This window comes from Pituophis catenifer, unplaced genomic scaffold (genome assembly GCF_029215685.1).
Source record: "Pituophis catenifer annectens isolate HBS135680 unplaced genomic scaffold, rPitCat1.0.hap2 SCAF_4, whole genome shotgun sequence".
Classification (NCBI taxonomy): Eukaryota; Metazoa; Chordata; class Lepidosauria; order Squamata; family Colubridae; genus Pituophis; species Pituophis catenifer.
In genome coordinates this window covers 130986640-131003840 of record NW_027256884.1, presented here as the reverse complement: position 1 = coordinate 131003840, position 17201 = coordinate 130986640, and the positions used below count along the sequence as shown (strand labels likewise).

The following is a 17201-nucleotide window of genomic DNA, read 5'->3' as shown; positions in this document are numbered from 1 at the left end:
GACGCTCCGCAGAGGATGCTCACAGCTGTCTGTGACTCTCAGGTTGCAGGGTCCCGACCTTTGCGGGGGGCAGAGACCCCTCTGCTTTTGTCCGGCAGGCGCTGGTCGGCTGGCCGGGTGGCAGGAGAGGCATGATTTCATGGGGGCCGATGAAATATTTAGTGGCTCGGCTTGCCAGCCGGCGTAAATTGTAACTTGATTAATAATGAGAGAGTATAGAAAGCGAAACCTGAGGCCCACATTGGCTGGGAAAGCAGGACAGATACGTGACAGTTTGCTGGTGGCACAAGGGACCTGTGGCATGCCTGCCCACATGCACAAACGCACACGTGTGTGTGTGTGTGTGTGTGGTGGAGCTTTGGACAATCCGTAGAATAAGCGCTGTGCAGATTTCAGGAGCAAAACAAGAATCTAAATCTGTGTTTCTGGACCTCAAGAAGTTGAAGATGGGTGGACTTCATCTCCCAGAATTGAAGTCAGAATTGAAGCTGGCTAGGGAATTCTGGGAGTTGAAGTCCACCCGTCTTCTTGAGGTCTAGAAACATAGCTCAAGATGCTACAGCAAGTCAAGAACAATTACAAAGCTTCCCCCTTAACAACTGTGGCAAGAAAGGTCGTAAAATGGGACAAAACTCACTTAACAAAGGTCTGGCTTAACAACAGGATGGTTAACCGATAAGATGGTACCGCCCCAGGCGCCTGATGGAACCTGATAGGTTCCAGACGGAGCTTGGGCCAATGCCTGAGGTCCTGGCTCACGCCTCGACTGGAGACTTAGTGGCCGCCTGGGATAGGGCGGCCGCTGGAGCTCTGGATCGAGTCGTGCCTTTGCGGCCTCTGACCCGGCGCCGATCTCACCTGGCTCCTTGGTTTACCGAGGAGCTGAGGGAGATGAAGCGCCGGAAAAGACGCCTAGAGAGTAGTTGGAGGGCCAGTCGCACTGAATCTGACCGGACACTGGTAAGATCTCATATTAAGAATTACCTAGTGGCGATAAAAGCAGCAAAACGTACTCATCTTGCTGCTCTTATTGCGTCATCAGATAACCGCCCGGCCGCCCTGTTTAGGGTGACCCGCTCCCTGCTCCACCAGGAAGCGAGGGAGGACCCCTTGGAGGGAAGAGCCGAGGACTTTGTTCAGTATCTGTATGACAAAATCACTCAGATTCGGGAAGATCTGGACTCCGACTGGGTAGATCCAGTGGGGGTGACGGGGGCAGGTCCTGAGAATGTTATCTGGGATGAGTTTGACTCTGTGACCCCTGAGGACGTGGACAGGATTCTGGGTAGACTGAATGCGACCACATGTTTGTTGGACCCGTGCCCCTCCTGGTTAGTGCTGGCTTCCCGGGAGGTGACGCGAGGCTGGCTCCAGGGGATTATAAATGCTTCATTGAGTGAGGGTGTCTTTCCCCCCGCCTTGAAAGAGGCGGTGGTGAGACCTCTCCTCAAGAAGCCTTCCCTGGATCCGGCAATATTGGCTAATTATCGTCCAGTCTCCAACCTTCGCTTTGTTGCGAAGGTTGTCGAGAGTGTGGTGGCACGACAGTTTCCCCGGTACCTGGATGAAACGACGTATCTAGATCCGTTCCAGTCGGGCTTCAGGCCTGGGTACAGCACGGAAACGGCATTGGTCGCGTTGGTGGATGATCTCTGGAGGGCTCGGGACAGAGGTTGTTCCTCTGTCCTGGTCCTATTAGATCTCTCAGCGGCTTTTGATACCATCGACCATGGTATCATGCTGCACCGGTTGGAAGGGTTGGGGGTGGGAGGCACCGTACTGCGGTGGTTCTCCTCCTTTCTCTCTGACCGGTCGCAGTCTGTGTTGACAGGGGGGCAGAGGTCGACCCCGAGGCCCCTTATATGTGGGGTGCCACAAGGATCGGTCCTCTCGCCCCTTTTGTTCAACATTTATGTGAAGCCGCTGGGCGAGATCATCCGTGGTTTCGGGGTGGAGTACCATCAGTACGCTGACGACACCCAGCTGTACATCTCCACCCCAGACCACCCCAACGATGCCCTTGAAGTAATGTCCCGGTGCCTGGAGGCCGTACGGATCTGGATGGGGAGAAACAGGCTCAGACTCAACCCATCCAAGACCGAGTGGCTGTGGTTTCCGACGTCCCGATATAGTCAGCTGGTGCCATCGCTGACTATTGGGGGCGAAGCATTGGCCCCCACGGAGAGGGCTCGCAACTTGGGTGTCCTCCTGGATTCACGGCTGTCTTTAGAAGAGCATTTGACGGCCGTGACCGGGAGGATTTTTCATCAGGTTCGCCTGATCCGCCAGTTGCGTCCCTTTCTGGATCGGGACTCGTTACGCACGGTCACTCATGCCCTCGTCACCTCCCGTCTGGACTACTGTAACGCTCTCTACATGGGGCTCCCCTTGAGGAGCACTCGGAGGCTCCAACTGGCGCAGAGTGCAGCTGCGCGGGTGGTGATGGGAGCGACGTGGCGCTCCCATGTAACGCCCCTCCTGCGCGAGCTGCACTGGCTCCCGGTGGTCTTCCGAGTGCGCTTCAAGGTTTTGGTTATCACCTTTAGAGCGCTCCATGGCTTAGGACCTGGTTATCTACGGGACCGCCTGCTACCACCAATAGCCTCCCACCGACCAGTACGCTCCCATAGAGAGGGGCTCCTCCGGGTGCCGTCGGCCAAACAATGTCGACTGGCGGCCCCCAGGGGGAGAGCCTTCTCTGTGGGGGCACCTACTATCTGGAACGAGCTCCCCCCCGAGATACGGAGGATTCCGGATCTGCGTACCTTCCGTCGCACGCTTAAGACGTTCCTATTCCAGCAAGCCGGCCTGACCTAAACTTCTCCGCTTTTAAATGGGAATTTTAAATTTGGTTTTAAATTATTGGGGTTTTAAATATGGTTCAGCCAAATTTATTTAATTTGTTTTATCTCTATTTTAAATTTTGTATTTCCATGTTTTATTTTTATGGCTGTTCACCGCCCTGAGTCCTTCGGGAGTAGGGCGGTATATAAATTTAATAAATTAATTAATTAATTAAATTAATTAATTGTGCCCGTAAGTCAGGGACTCCCTGCTTTGTGTCATGGCTTTGGTGAATGCATTGCAAATTCACTGCAAAGGACTGAGGGCAATGTGATGGAGAAGGCAGGGCGAGGGGAAGATGCTGGCCAGGGGTCCAGATGTTGGAGCAGGTGGGCTGAGAAGGGGTAGTGAATTCCAGCCTTGTCCAGTGTGGGAAAATCAGGAAGTCCAGGCAGTTCAAATGGGAGTAAAGATTTATTGCAAGCTTAAACTCTCTACAAGAATCTGAACTACTAACAGCCAAAGCAAATTGACTGTAGATAAGAGTCAACAGAACTGAAGAAGCTTCTTGGATGAGAAGCGAAACCTCTTCAAAAAAAAAAAAACCCAGTTCAGTTGTCTCTTGTAAAAGCACCTTTGGGACAACCATGACCTGGAAGACTGAGAATCGCCATAGATAAGTGTCAACAGAATTCAAGGTGGGCTCGACTTAGATCTCCTGTGAGTGGAGAAGGACTCGAGACCGATGACGTATTTGACGCCTCCGTCCCTCAGGCTCAGCCTGGACATCTAAAAGTTTCCTTCCAGGGCTAGTTTTTAGACCTGTAAACGGGGGATGTGGGAAAGACCTTTTGATCATGTGATCATGAGGATGCTGTGACGGTCATAAGACTGAGGACTCTGTCATAAGTCCCTTTTTTCAATGCCTTTGTAACTCCAAACCGTCACTAAACGCAGGGTCGTAAGTCCTGAAGTTTATATTCCAGTAGTTATCTGTACAGGTAGTCCTCGACTTACAACAGTTCATTTAGTGAAGTTACAACATCCCTGAAAAAAAGTGATTTATGACACTCACACTCACGACGGTTTCACACTCACGACGGTGGCTGCATCCCCATGGTCACGTGATGACAATTCAGACGCTTAGCAACTGGTTCGTACTTATGACGGTTGCAGTGTCCCGGAAGTCACGTGAGTATTGGGGGTGTTTTAATTTGTCCCGGGCCAAATTATCTAATGTGGTTTTATACTGTCTTTTAAATTTTGTAATCTATGTGTTTTATTTTTTGGCTGTTCACCGCCCTGAGTCCTTCGGGAGTAGGGCGGTATATAAATTTAATAAAATAAAAAAATAAAATAAATCCCCTTTTGCGACCTTCTGACAAGCAAAGTCAATGGGAGAAGCCAGATCCACTTAACGACCATGTGACTCACTTAACAACTGCAGTGATTCACTTAACAGCTGCGACAAGAAAGGTCGTAAAATGGAGCAAAGCTCACTTAACAAATGTTTCCCTTAGCAACAGAAGTTTTGGGCTCTATTGTGGTCATAAGTCGAGGACTACCTGTATAGATAATGATAAAGACTTTTGAAATTTTATACTCCTTTTATCCAGCAGTAAATTCCTCTGAATTCAGTGGGGCTTTCTTCTCGACAGAGGGCTGCCCCGTAGGGGGAAGAATTAATAATGCTATTATTTGATCACTACTAAAATCCTATTGTTTTATTCCTGCTTGTAACTGCCTCCTATTACAATATTTATATATAGCTGTTACGTTTGTATGCCTGCTTCCACGGTCCGCGAGAGAGAAGAGCCGTTTCTAAAGGAATAAATAAAAAATATATATAAATAATGCATATCTTCCTAAACTATTTTTAACACGAAAAACATCTCTGAATTTGCATATCTTTTTCCTCCAGTGGCGTCTTTGATGGGAGGCTCTTCAGCCGCGTTTCTGGGACAGAGGTTTCCTTTCATTATTTTAATGAGTCATTAGCTTAAAAGCGCATCGTTAATCCTAATGATTTGGCCTGTGAGAAAGAGGAGATTTGGCTAGACACTTGCTCGACCGGTGGGCCGAATCCAAATGGCAGCAATTGTCTTTCTGGATTCGGAGTAAGGCACTTTGGGGCAGTATAGGTAGTCCTCAACTTACAACAGTCCATTTAGTGACCATTCAAATTACAACGGCACTGAAAAAAAATTATGACCATTTTTCACACTTGCGACCGTTGTAGCATCCCCAGAGCCAATGATCAAAATTCAGGCGCTTAGCAACTGACTCATATTTATGACAATCGGGGTGTCCCAGAGTCACGTAACCCCCTTTTGCCACCTTCTGAAGAGCAAAGTCAACAGGGAAGCCAGATTCATTTAACGACCGCGTGACTCACTTAACAACCGCAATGATTTACTTAACAACTGTGGCAAGGAAGGTCGTACAATGGGGCAAACTCACTTAAGAACTGCCTTGCTTCTCAACAGAATTTTTGTGGTCGTATTATTTCACTTAGCAGAAAAATTCTGGGCTCAGTTGTGGTCGTCACTCGAGGACAGTGGGCAAGAAAGGTCGTAAAACGGGACAAAGCCAATGTCTCACTTAGCGATGGGAATTTTGACCTCCCAAATTGTGGTCCTAAGTCGAGGACTAACCATAAGTGGAAAGCTGTCCTATGGAACATAGCAGGGCTTACTCCCACGTAAACCTACAGAGGTTTCTCTCCAGTGCAGGATGGATTGCAAAGACATCTCCGCGGAAACGCTGTACGACGTGCTGCACGACATCGAGTACAGGAAAAAGTGGGACACCAACGTCATCGAGACCTTCGACATCGGCAAGCTGACCGTCAACGCAGATGTCGGATACTACGCCTGTGAGAAACTGGGGTGGACGGGGGGGGGGGGGAGGCGGAGGTGGGACCAGATAAGCCCTAGAGGGAGGCTGAGCTGTGGGGACTCACCCCGGAGTGCCCAGTTATAGTTCTGGATTTGATACTTAGAGCAGGAAGCTTCGTCATCAAATGTAGTCTTCCATAGACGTTTCGTGACCCAGCTAGGGAACATCATCAGTGCTAGAAGGGAGTAAGGTTTGTCCTCTGTTTACATACAGACGGCTTGCCCGATCAGTGTTACCCTGATCAAGGAACAACCAACTCAGACCAACAATCAAACCGTAAAGAACGGCCTCATCAAGGAACCACCAAGAACACCCCCCCACTCCCTTCTAGCACTGATGACGTTACCTAGTTTGGTAAGGAGACGTCTGCAAGAAAACTACCAAGCTCAGAGAGCACCAACAACCACACAGTTCTCCTCCTCCTCCTCCCCCCTGCAATGCCCATCCCTTCTAGCACTGATGATGTTCCCTAGCTGGGTCAATAGACGTCTGCAAGAAAGCCACCAACCTCAGGGACCACCAAGGACCCCATAGTAGAAATTATCTCAGGTGTTTATTTATGCTGGGTTAATTTCTGTGACAGTGCGGGATTTAGCCTGGCTCAAATGACCGAGAGCATTTAGGCTTGGCTCAACCAGAGTCCTGATCCCCAGGCGCCTCCCTTCTAAAGTCTCTCAAGGCTGGTGGAATCATTCAAATCCCACCCTGGATCTTTGGCTGCCCGGAAGCGCCTTCCCATCTGAAGCAGAAATCAGCCGCTGAGGTTGTCCAGCTGTTTGGAGCCCCCCCGACTCATCTGAGCCCCTTTCTCTTCTCCCCCCTCCGGCAGGGAAGTGTCCCAAACCCTTGAAGAACCGAGATGTCATCACGCTGCGTTCCTGGCTACCGATGGGCAGCGACTACATCATCATGAACTATTCGGTCAAGCATCCTGTAGGTAACAGGGGTTTCTGGGGTGGGGGGCTGGGGAGGGGGGCTGGGGAGGGGGGAGGGGGGCATTTTCTGGGCAGCCTCAGTGGGGTCAGAAAGGCGGAGATGGTTTTGTAGCCACCACCTGTGCCATTGAAGCGCTGATGGGACGAGAATCGCCTTGGGAGGGAGGCAAGAGGAAGAGATGCAGGCAAGGGAGATCTCGGCCCCTAGAAGTAATGGAGGGGGGAGCCTCTCTAAAGGGGCCCCTTCCCAGTTCTCTGGAAAGCCAAGGCAAGAGAGGAGAGAAATGCTTTCAGGCTGTCCAGGGGGTTTCATCTTCCTGCTTCTCCATCGTCTTCTCCAAGACCATCTCCATCTTCATCTCCATCTCCACTCCGCCTCCATCCAATCTCCAATTCCCAGATTATCTCCACCCCATCTCCATCTCAATCTCCATCTCCGAGACTCTCCACCTCCATCTCCACCCCAACTCTACCTCCATCCAATCTCCAATTCCCAGATTATCTCCACCTCCACCCCACCTCCATCCCATCCCATCTCCATCTCCGGTTCCTTCTCCCTTCACCTCATCTCCACTTTTCTCTGATAACCACTGCCAAATTATGACCAAGAAAATACTCCAAATGAGAACCAGTTTGGACTCTAGTGGTTAAGATACCTGGCTAGAAAGCAATAGGCGATGAGTTTATGTCCTGCCTTAGCTGGTTGGGCGACTTTGAGCCAATCACCAGGAGACGGTGAGTTCTAGTTCTGCCTTGGGCCCTGTAGCAGCTAGAACCTTTAAGTAAGAACGATCCTAGACTCCATTTGTTGAAAAAGGTATAGTTTACTAAAGATCAAGCAGAGTACAGTAGACCAAAGCCAGATCTAAGGTTCCCACACCAATTATTCCCAAGAATAATCCTCCCTTGCCAGGATCCCCCCCACCCCCTACCCCCCGGTTAGCCCTCGATGGTCCAATCAAACTAGATGCTGATGTTGCTGGAGTGGTCATCCTTGGTATGCAAAGGACTGAATTCGAGTCTCCAGCCGGCACAGTGAACTGTGGGCTCCTACATGCAACCCCTCCCCTTCAGCTTCCCTCCCTCCCTCCCACCCACCCCAGTTCAGGCAGACTGGCACCGAAGCAAAAGTGTGACCCAAATGTGAAGCCGGTATTTCTGACTGGGTGCCAGGAGGCTACGAGTTCTAGTTCCATCTTAGGTTATGAAACCTGGCTGGCTGGGGGATTCTGGGAGTTGAAGTCCACAGGTGCTAAAAAGTTGCAAAGGTTGGAGACTCTGCTCTAGGATGCTTCCACGGGCTCCGTGGCTGTTAGAAAACGAATGTGAAGAAAAACTAGGATGATTAAGAGGCCTGGAGACTAAAACATACGAAGAACGGTTGCAGGAACTGGGTTTGGCTAGTCTAGTGAAGAGAAGGACTAGGGGGGACAGGATAGCCATCTTCCAACATTTGAGGGGCTGCCCCAAAGAAGAGGAGGGGGTCAAACTATTCTCCAAAGCACCTGAGGGCAGGACAAGAAGCAACGGGTGAAAACTAATCAAGGAGAGAAGCAATTTAGAACTAAGGAGAAAATTCTTGACAATGAGAACAATTAACCAGTGGAACAGCTTGCCACCAGAAGTGGTGGGACCTCCATCCCTGGAGACTTTCAAGAAGAGATTGGACAGTCACTTGTCTGAAATGGTCTCCTGCCCGAGCAGGGGGTTGGAATAGAAGACCTCTAAGGCCCCTACCAGCTCTATTCTGATCGGAGTAAATGCACACATCATGTTAGGGCCGGTTCCAGGTTTTGCTGCTGGGAGTTAAAGTTTTCCACTGGTCTCTTTTTAGAAATACCCTCCGCGGAAAGACATGGTCAGAGCCGTCTCCATCCAAACGGGCTACCTGATCCAGGGCAAAGGAGCCAAGAACTGCAGCCTCACCTACCTTGCTCAGGTAGACCCCAAAGGTAAGGTTGTGCCCTCCCACCGTGCGCCAAGGGAGTCACTCCACCCGGTTGGGCAGAGGTGCAAGACTTTGGGCTTTGCTTCCTGGGAAGCTGTGCTTGCAAATATTGATTTGGTCAGGTAATCCTTAAATTCAAAGCCTTTGTTGTCATTGTACATCCTGTAGACAACGAAATTGGTTTAACTTGCAACTGTTCATTTAGTGACTGCTTGAAGTCTCAGTGGCCTTGAAAAAAAGGGACTCAGGACCGTTTTTCACACTTACGACCTTTGCAGCGTCTCCATGGGCACATGGTCAAAATTCAGAGGCTTGGCAACTGGTTCGTATTTATGACGGTGGCAGGGGGTCTCGTGATCCACTATTGCAACTTTCCAACAAGCAAAGTCAGCGGGGAAGCCAGATTCGCTTAACAACCGTGTGACTAAATTAACAAACACAGTGATTCACTTAACAACCGTGGCAAGGAAGGTCGTAAAATGGGGCAAGCTCAGTTAAGAACTGACTTGCTTGTCCATGGAATTTTTGTGGTCGATTGTGATCGTATTTGGCAAAATAAACTTTGGGCTCCATTGTGGTCGTAGCTCAAGGACTACCTATATAGTCCACAACTGAGCCCAAAATACCTGTTGCTAAGCAAGGCAGTGGTCCAATGAGTTGTGCCCCATTTACAACCTTTTGTGCCGTAGTTGTTAAGCGAATCAGTGCCGTTGTTAAGCAAATCACATCGTTAAGTGAATCTGCCTTCCTCCATTGACTTTGCTTTCCGGAAGCTGGCTGGAATGGTTCCAGGTGGTGACTGCATGACCCCAGGACAGTGCAACTGTCATAAATACAGGTAATCCTCAATGTACAACCAAAACTGAGCCCCAAAATTCTGTTGTTAAGCAAGAAAGCTGTTAAGTGAGTTTTGCTTCAGTTTATGGCCTTTTTTGCCAACAGTCGTTAACTGAACCACCGCAGTGGCTAAGTTAGTAACACGGTTGTTAAGTGAATCTGGTTTCCCCATTGACTTTGCTTGTCAGAAGGTCACAAAATATGATCATATGATCCCTGGGACACTGCGACCGTCATAAATATGAAACCAGTTGCCGACTGACTAAATTTTGATCGATTGAGCATGGGGATGCTGCAAGGGTGAAAAACGGCCATAAGTCCATTTTTTCAGTGCCGTCGTAACTTTGAACCATCGCTAAGTGAACGGCTATAAACCGAGGACTACCCGAAATCCCATCCGTAGATGCCAGCTGATTGATTCATTCCTGAAAAGGAGACCATCTGCATTTCTAAAACATAATTGGTGGATTTCCAATCGCATAAATAAATCAGTAGCTACTAACATGGAATCGCTTTGTGGCATCAAATATTCATGGCTTGTGTGGCTTCCAAACTCCCTGACAATAGTTGTGTTGTGTGGATCACTTCCCCAAAAGTGGGGAAGGGGGGGGGTCATTGATACAAGGAGCGCAGGTGGCCGTGGAACTGACCGGCGTCTCGTGTATATGGCCACAATTGGGAGAAGAATTTCCATGGCTGAGACAGGCTGCTGTTAAGAGAACCGTGTTCGATTTTACGACCTTTTTTCATCACGGCTGTTAAGCGATTCACTGCCGTTGTTAAGTGAGTGATTGGGTCGTTATGTGAATTCGGCTTTCCCCTGTTGGCTTAACTTGTGAGAAGGCCACAAGTGGTGGCCACATGACCCCAGGACACTGCAAACCATTCTAAATACACTCTGGTGGCCAAGCTCCTAAATTTTGAATTATGCGACCGTAGGGGTGCTCTGGAGGTCGTAAGTGCGAGGACCATTCAAAAGTCACTTTTTCAGTGCTGTTGTAAGTGAACGGTCACTAAATGAATGGTTGTAAATCAAGGACTACCTGTATCTCTGAATTACCTTGTAATCTAAACTGGTTAGCCTGAGCGAGTCGTGCCCTGATCAGTATTTCGATTTTTTCTCCGTTGCAGGTTCTTTGCCAAAGTGGGTTGTGAATAAATCTTCTCAATTCCTGGCTCCCAAGGTAAGGTGGGATCCATTTTTCTCTTCTTTCTGCAGCTACCTGGCTCACCTGGGCTCATCCAGTGGCCAGGAGTGGCTGGAGGTTGAAGACCTCTGGCTGGGAATAGGTGGGAATATGTCTGTGGAGATTATTCTCAGCCATCCCAAAGGTGCTTTTTTCCCCAAAAGGCAACTGGACTTTCTGTTTTTTTCTTGAAGACGTTTTGCTTCTCGTCCAAGAAGCTTCAGAACTTTTCCAGATCTAAAGAAGCTTCTTGGATGAGAACGAGAATGTCCTGTTGCCTTTTGAAAAGCACCTTTGGGAAGAGGTGGGAGAATGATGTGCCTTGGATAAGAAGATCATCCAAACGCAGCTCCATCTTCATCCATTGTTTATTCCATTTCAAATCCATTCACTATTAGGACTTCTCTGGGAAGATTAAAATAATAATATTTGTAGCTCAGGGTTGAACCGTGAGATCCTTGGTGCTCTCTGAGCTTGGTGGTTTTCTTGCAGATGTTTCATTACCCTAATAGGTAACGTCATCAACGCTAGAAGGATGCGGGGTTTGCAGAGAGGAAGAGGAGGAGGACGACGACTGTGGGGTCCTTGGCTGCCTTCTTGCAGACGTTTCATGGCCCAGCTAGGGAACATCATCAGTATTAGAAGAGAGGGGGTGTTGGAGAGAGGGGGAGAAGGAAGAAAAGAGAAGGAGAAGAACTGTGTGGTCCTTGGTGGAGAAGGAGGTCTTTGGAGTCTATGAGCTTGGTTTTTCTGCAGACATTTCATGGCCCAACTAGGGAACATCATCAGTGCTAGGTGGGAGAGGGGTTTACAGGGAGGAGGAAGAGGAGGAGGAGGAAGAGTACATCATCAGTTCCAGAAGAGAGTGGGGTTTGCAGGGAGAAAGAGGAGAAGGAGAAGGGAGGAGGAGGAAGGAAAGAGGAGGGAATGAGAAAGAGAAGGAGAGGAGGAGGAAGAAGGAGGAAAAGGAGATGGAAAAGGAGAAAAGGAGAACTGTGGGTGCTCTTTGAGCTTGCTGATTTTCTTCTAGACATTTCATGACCCAAGTAGGGAACATCATCAGTGCTACAGAATGTGGGGTTTGCTCTCTGTTTATATAGTGTAGCTTGCCCTGGCAGGATTGCTTAAGAAAACATTTAATAGAGGGTAAAAAAAGGATTATTCTTGTTGGTTTATGAGATGAGAAGATAGTGAGGTTAAGATATATTGGACTTCAGAGGTGATTTAAATCTTGAAAAGCACTCCTCTGTTTCTCCACCCTGGCATTTAAGCAACGCTTTGGATAGTAAATAGATCTTGCAAAACCTACTTTTGCAGATTTACAGAAGTTTTATCTCTGTGCGATTCTTCTTAGGAGAATATTGGGGAGGTTGCTGGAAAAAAAAAATCCAGAGGTTGGAGGTTTTGGGGCTAATCAATCAAGACTCGGAGCTTATTGATTCCTTTTTATGGGAAGTTGAAAAGCGGAGCTGAGATGGGCATGAATTATTGAGGGCAGCAGGTGTGGGAGGAAGAGTTGGCAAGGTCTCTGCTGGGGAACGGCTGGAAGGTCCCTTTGATCTTGAAATGAGGTGGATGGAATTTAAAAAAGAAGAAGAGGAAACATTTCAAAGATATGAGGCTCTTCAAAGAACGTTTAATACGTTTTTGCGGGCAATCGCTTTGCTCTCAGAGATGCAGTTCAGGGCTTGGAATATAAACTGGTGGTGATTTGGATTTGGGGAGTGAAATTGACCAAAGATAGCGAAAGTTTTGATTGGTTCTTAAGGAAGATGGCCAAATTACTAGTGACAAGTAGTCCTCGACTTACAACCACAATTGAACCCAAATTTTCTGTTGCCGAATGAGAAAGTTGTTAAGTGAACTTTGCCCCATTTTACAAACCTTTCTTGCCACCGTTGTTAAGTGAAACACTGCCGTTGTTAAGTTAGTGACACGGTTGTTAAGCGAATCTGGCTTCCCCCTTGACTTTGCTTGCCAGAAGGTCGCAAAAGGGGATCGTGTGACCCAGGGATGCAACCGTCATAAATACGAGTCAGTTGCCAAGCGTCCAAATTTTGATCACGTGACCATGAGGACGCTGCAACGGTCGTAAGTGTGAACATTCACTTTTTTTCAGTGCTGTTGTAACTTCAAATGGTCACTAAGTGAATGGTCGTAAGTCGAGGACTACCTGAAATGGTTCTCACTGTCAGGAAATTCCTCCTGAGTTCGAGGTTGGATCTCTCCTTGATCAGTTTCCGTCTGTTGCTTCCTCTCCTGCCTTCAGGGGCTATGGACAAAATTGGCTTCTTTTGGTCAAGGAAAACCTGCCATGAAAAGGCTTTCAAAAGAATATAAGACTGCATTTGTGGGTTGTGAGAAGTGTTTGGCAGAGATTAGCAGAGGCACCTCTCTGGACTGATGTTCCTGGATCAGCTCCATCATCAATCAGTTTGTCCCAAAGTTGGACTTTCTTGGGGTTTTTTTCCTTGAAATTTTTCCTTTTTTCATCCCACAAGCTTCTCAGCCTCTGGAAAGAGTGCAGAGAAGAGCAACCAGGGTGATTAGAGGATTAAAACATACGATGAACGGTTGCAGGACCTGGGCATGGCTAGTCAAGTAAAGAGAAGGACTGGGGGAGACAGATAGCAGCCTTCCAATACTTGGGGGGCTGCCACAGAGAGGAGGGGGTCAAGCCAGGGATGAAATCCAGCAGGTTCTGACAGGTTCTGGAGAACCGGTAGCGGAAATTGTGAGTAGTTCGGAGAACCTGCAAATACCACCTCTGGCTGGCCCCAGAGTGGGGTGGGAATGGAGATTTTGCAATATCCTTCCCCTGCCACACCCACCAAGCCACGCCCACAGAACCGGTAGTAAAAAAAAATTGGATTTCACCAGTGGGTCAAGCTATTCTCCAAAGTACCTGAAGGCACTTCAAGGAGGAATGGATGGAAAATAATCAAGCGGAGAAGCAACCTGGAATCGAGGAGAAACTTCCTAACAGTGAGGACAATTAACCAGTGGAACGACTTGCCACCAGAAGTTGTGGGTGCTCCATCCCTGGAGGTCTTTAAGAAGAGATTAGACGGCCATTGGAATGAAATAGTGCAGGAGGTTGGACTAGAAGACCTCCAAGATCCCTTCCCACCTCTGTAGTTGTAGGATTCTGTTAATGTAACTGTACGGTAAATGAGTCAAGTCTTAACAAGCTCTTAGCTGGAGCAGGGGGTTGGACTAGTCCAGGGGTCTCCAACAGGGTTGGCCACTTTAAGCCTGGAGGACTTCAACTCCCAGAATTCCCCAGCCAGCTTTGCTTTCTGGGAGTTGAATTCTGGGAGTTGAATTCTGGGAGTTGAAGTCCTCCAGGCTTAAAGTGGCCAACCCTGTTGGAGACCCCTGGACTAGAAGACTTCCGAGGTCCTCCAACTCTTGTTATTCTGTATTCTGATCCCGTCCCCTTCCCCTCCCTTCATGAGCGGCCCCCCTGGTTGCTGAGAGATGGCGTGAAGCCTCCTGCTCACAATGGCCGTGGAAAACAAAACAACCCCGTCAGCAAATGCAACCGAACCTCCCGCTAATGAAAAGGGGGAAGAGGACAAAAAAAAAAAGAAAGAACCTGCAGGAGAAGCAGACAAAGAACGAGGAGGCTGCCTTTGTTGTCGCCTTGAAGCGTATCGGCTTTCCAGAGACGGAAAAGGTCTTAAGTTTCGAGGGCGGCTTTGTGTTCCCCGACAATGCCGTCCTGTTTGAAAAGGGATCGTTGCGTTTCTCTCCCGTGACAAAGACGAGTTCGGGAGCCCTTTCGGTGGGGAATGAGATTGCCAAAAGCGGCTTGGCCCGTTTTGAGCCCCGAGGCCCGCAGATCTGCAGGGAGGTTTGAATCTTGGGGAGACCCATGGAAAGGGGGGGGGACCCTGCTCCTTCCTAGGTCCAGAGATGGTGGGGAGAGGGCCGTGGCAGAGTGTGTGTGTGTGGGGGTCTTGTTGGGACTGTTGGGTAGGTTCGGATGCTGCAGTCCATGCAGCGGTGAGGCAACACCGAACAGGTTGAAGGTGTAGGAACACATCATTCCATCAGAATAGAGCCGGAAGGGAGCTTGGAGGTCTTCTAGTCCAACCCTCTGCTTAAGCAGGAGACCCTACACCACTGTTTCTCAACCTTGGTAGCTTGAAGATGGGTGGACTTCAACTCCCAGAATCCCCCAGCCAGCAGCAGGGAATTCTGGGAGTTGAAGTCCACCCATCTTCAAGCTTCCAAGGTTGAGAAACACTGGGCTAGGGAATTCTGGGAGTTGAAGTCCACCCATCTTCAAGCTTCCAAGGTTGAGAAACACTGGGCTAGGGAATTCTGGGAGTTGAAGTCCACCCATCTTCAAGCTTCCAAGGTTGAGAAACAGTGGGCTAGGGAATTCTGGGAGTTGAAGTCCACCCATCTTCAAGCTTCCAAGGTTGAGAAACACTGGGCTAGGGAATTCTGGGAGTTGAAGTCCACCCATCTTCAAGCTTCCAAGGTTGAGAAACACTGGGCTAGGGAATTCTGGGAGTTGAAGTCCACCCATCTTCAAGCTTCCAAGGTTGAGAAACACTGGGCTAGGGAATTCTGGGAGTTGAAGTCCACCCATCTTCAAGCTTCCAAGGTTGAGAAACACTGGGCTGGGGGATTCTGGGAGTTGAAGTCCACCCATCTTCAAGCTTCCAAGGTTGAGAAACAGTGGGCTAGGGAATCCTGGGAGTTGAAGTCCACCCATCTTCAAGCTTCCAAGGTTGAGAAACACTGGGCTAGGGAATTCTGGGAGTTGAAGTCCACCCATCTTCAAGCTTCCAAGGTTGAGAAACACTGGGCTAGGGAATTCTGGGAGTTGAAGTCCACCCATCTTCAAGCTTCCAAGGTTGAGAAACACTGGGCTAGGGAATTCTGGGAGTTGAAGTCCACCCATCTTCAAGCTTCCAAGGTTGAGAAACAGTGGGCTAGGGAATTCTGGGAGTTGAAGTCCACCCATCTTCAAGCTTCCAAGGTTGAGAAACACTGGGCTAGGGAATTCTGGGAGTTGAAGTCCACCCATCTTCAAGCTTCCAAGGTTGAGAAACAGTGGGCTAGGGAATTCTGGGAGTTGAAGTCCATCCATCTTCAAGCTTCCAAGGTTGAGAAACACTGCCCTACACCATCTCAGATAGGTGGCTAGTTGTTCTCCTTGATTAGTTTCCACCACCAAGCATTGAGCTTACCACCAAGACCTTCAACAGAGGAAGCTGAAGGCATTTGAAATCCAGCCGTCTTCCTCAGAACCTGGAAGCTCAGTTTGAAATGTCTTTGGGTTCCTCGGGCAACGATAAGGAGGCTTTTGGGTGGTGCTCCAGGTTGGAAGCTTGGACATCTCCTGGGGATGACCAACTCTTGGTTGGTCTGCTGATGTCCTTGATCCAAAAGAAGGCTTCTGGGATTGCTCCTTTTTAGGATTGGAGCTTTAATGCCCAAGAGGAAAAGGCTGCTTTGTTGACCTCATCAGAAGGTCTTTTGGTGTTCCTCAAGAGAGGAGGCAGCTGCATGTCCTTGGGATTGAGCAGCTGAGCCTCCAGTTCTGAAGGCATCTCTGGAGGAAGTGACTTTTGAAGCTGAAGAGCCTTCTGAATTTCCTCCCCCCCTTTGCCGGGCGAAGGCTTCCTCCTCCTCTTCCATTAACTTCTCCTCCTCTTCTTCTTCCTTCTTTCTTTTTTCCTCCTGTGTCTCGCCTTACTACTACTTCTTCTTCTTCTTCTTCTTCTTCTTCTTCTTCTTCTTCTTCTTCTTCTTCTTCTTCTTCTTCTTCTTCTTCTTCTTCTTCTTCTTCTTCTTCTTCTTCTTCCCCCCCCCTCCTCCTCCTCCTCCTCCTCCTCCTCTATTAACTTTTCTCTTTCTCTTCTACCTCCTTTCCTTTTTTCTCCTGTGTCTCAACTAACTCTCCTCCTCCTCCCTTCTTCCTCCCTCGGCTGACTTTGTTTCTCCCCCTCTTCCTCCTCCTGCAGGCCATGAAGAAGATGTACAAGGCCTGCGTCAAGTACCCCGACTGGAAGCAGAAGCACAGCCCCCACTTCAAGCCCTGGCTCTACCCGGAGCAAAATACTCTGCCCAGCCTGGCCCTCTCCGACCTCTCCATCCAGCACGCCGACTCCCTGGAGAACATTGACGAGAGCAGCCTGGCCGAGACCAAGGAGGAGCGGGCCGAAGGCAGCGACGAGGACAGCGTCAACTGAGGGCCCACCGGCCGGAGGGGGGGGGGAGGGGAGGGCGGGGAGAGCTGTGCCGCCCACCCACTCTGACCCACCCACCCACCCACCTGGGCTCCTTCTTGTCTGTGCAACTCCTGTCTTTGCAAAGGAGGCAGGGTGGGCCGGCCTCATTTAGTGCCGGTCATAGGACAGGATTCTTCTCCTTCTCTGGAGGGTCAGTGAGTCATGGGACGCTTCAGGCAGAGAGCCAGGTTTTCGGAGGAAGGCACCCCATCATGTTGGCTATTCCCCCTTCAACCCCCCCCCCATGCCAGACACCCCCGTCTCCTCCTGTGGCTGGTTTCTTTCCTACCTTTTTCTGCAACGGCCACCTTCCTTTGGCTGCACAGAGGGGTGGGGGGAGGGAAGAAGAGCCGGGGTCTTT

At 49.3% G+C, this 17201-nt stretch overlaps 1 protein-coding gene across 1 annotated transcript in view; it reads left to right on the top strand.

Moving 5' to 3' along the window:
* The window catches only part of STARD10 (StAR related lipid transfer domain containing 10), a 35174-nt gene extending 18373 nt beyond the window's left edge, over positions 1 to 16801 (top strand). Inside the window, exons 2-6 of the mRNA XM_070944124.1 lie at positions 5512 to 5659; positions 6512 to 6615; positions 8452 to 8569; positions 10534 to 10586; positions 16574 to 16801. Of these exons, the coding sequence (XP_070800225.1) occupies positions 5512 to 5659; positions 6512 to 6615; positions 8452 to 8569; positions 10534 to 10586; positions 16574 to 16801 (651 nt within the window). The remainder of the gene's footprint in view (positions 1 to 5511; positions 5660 to 6511; positions 6616 to 8451; positions 8570 to 10533; positions 10587 to 16573) is intronic.
* The last annotated feature ends 400 nt before the right edge of the window (positions 16802 to 17201 follow it).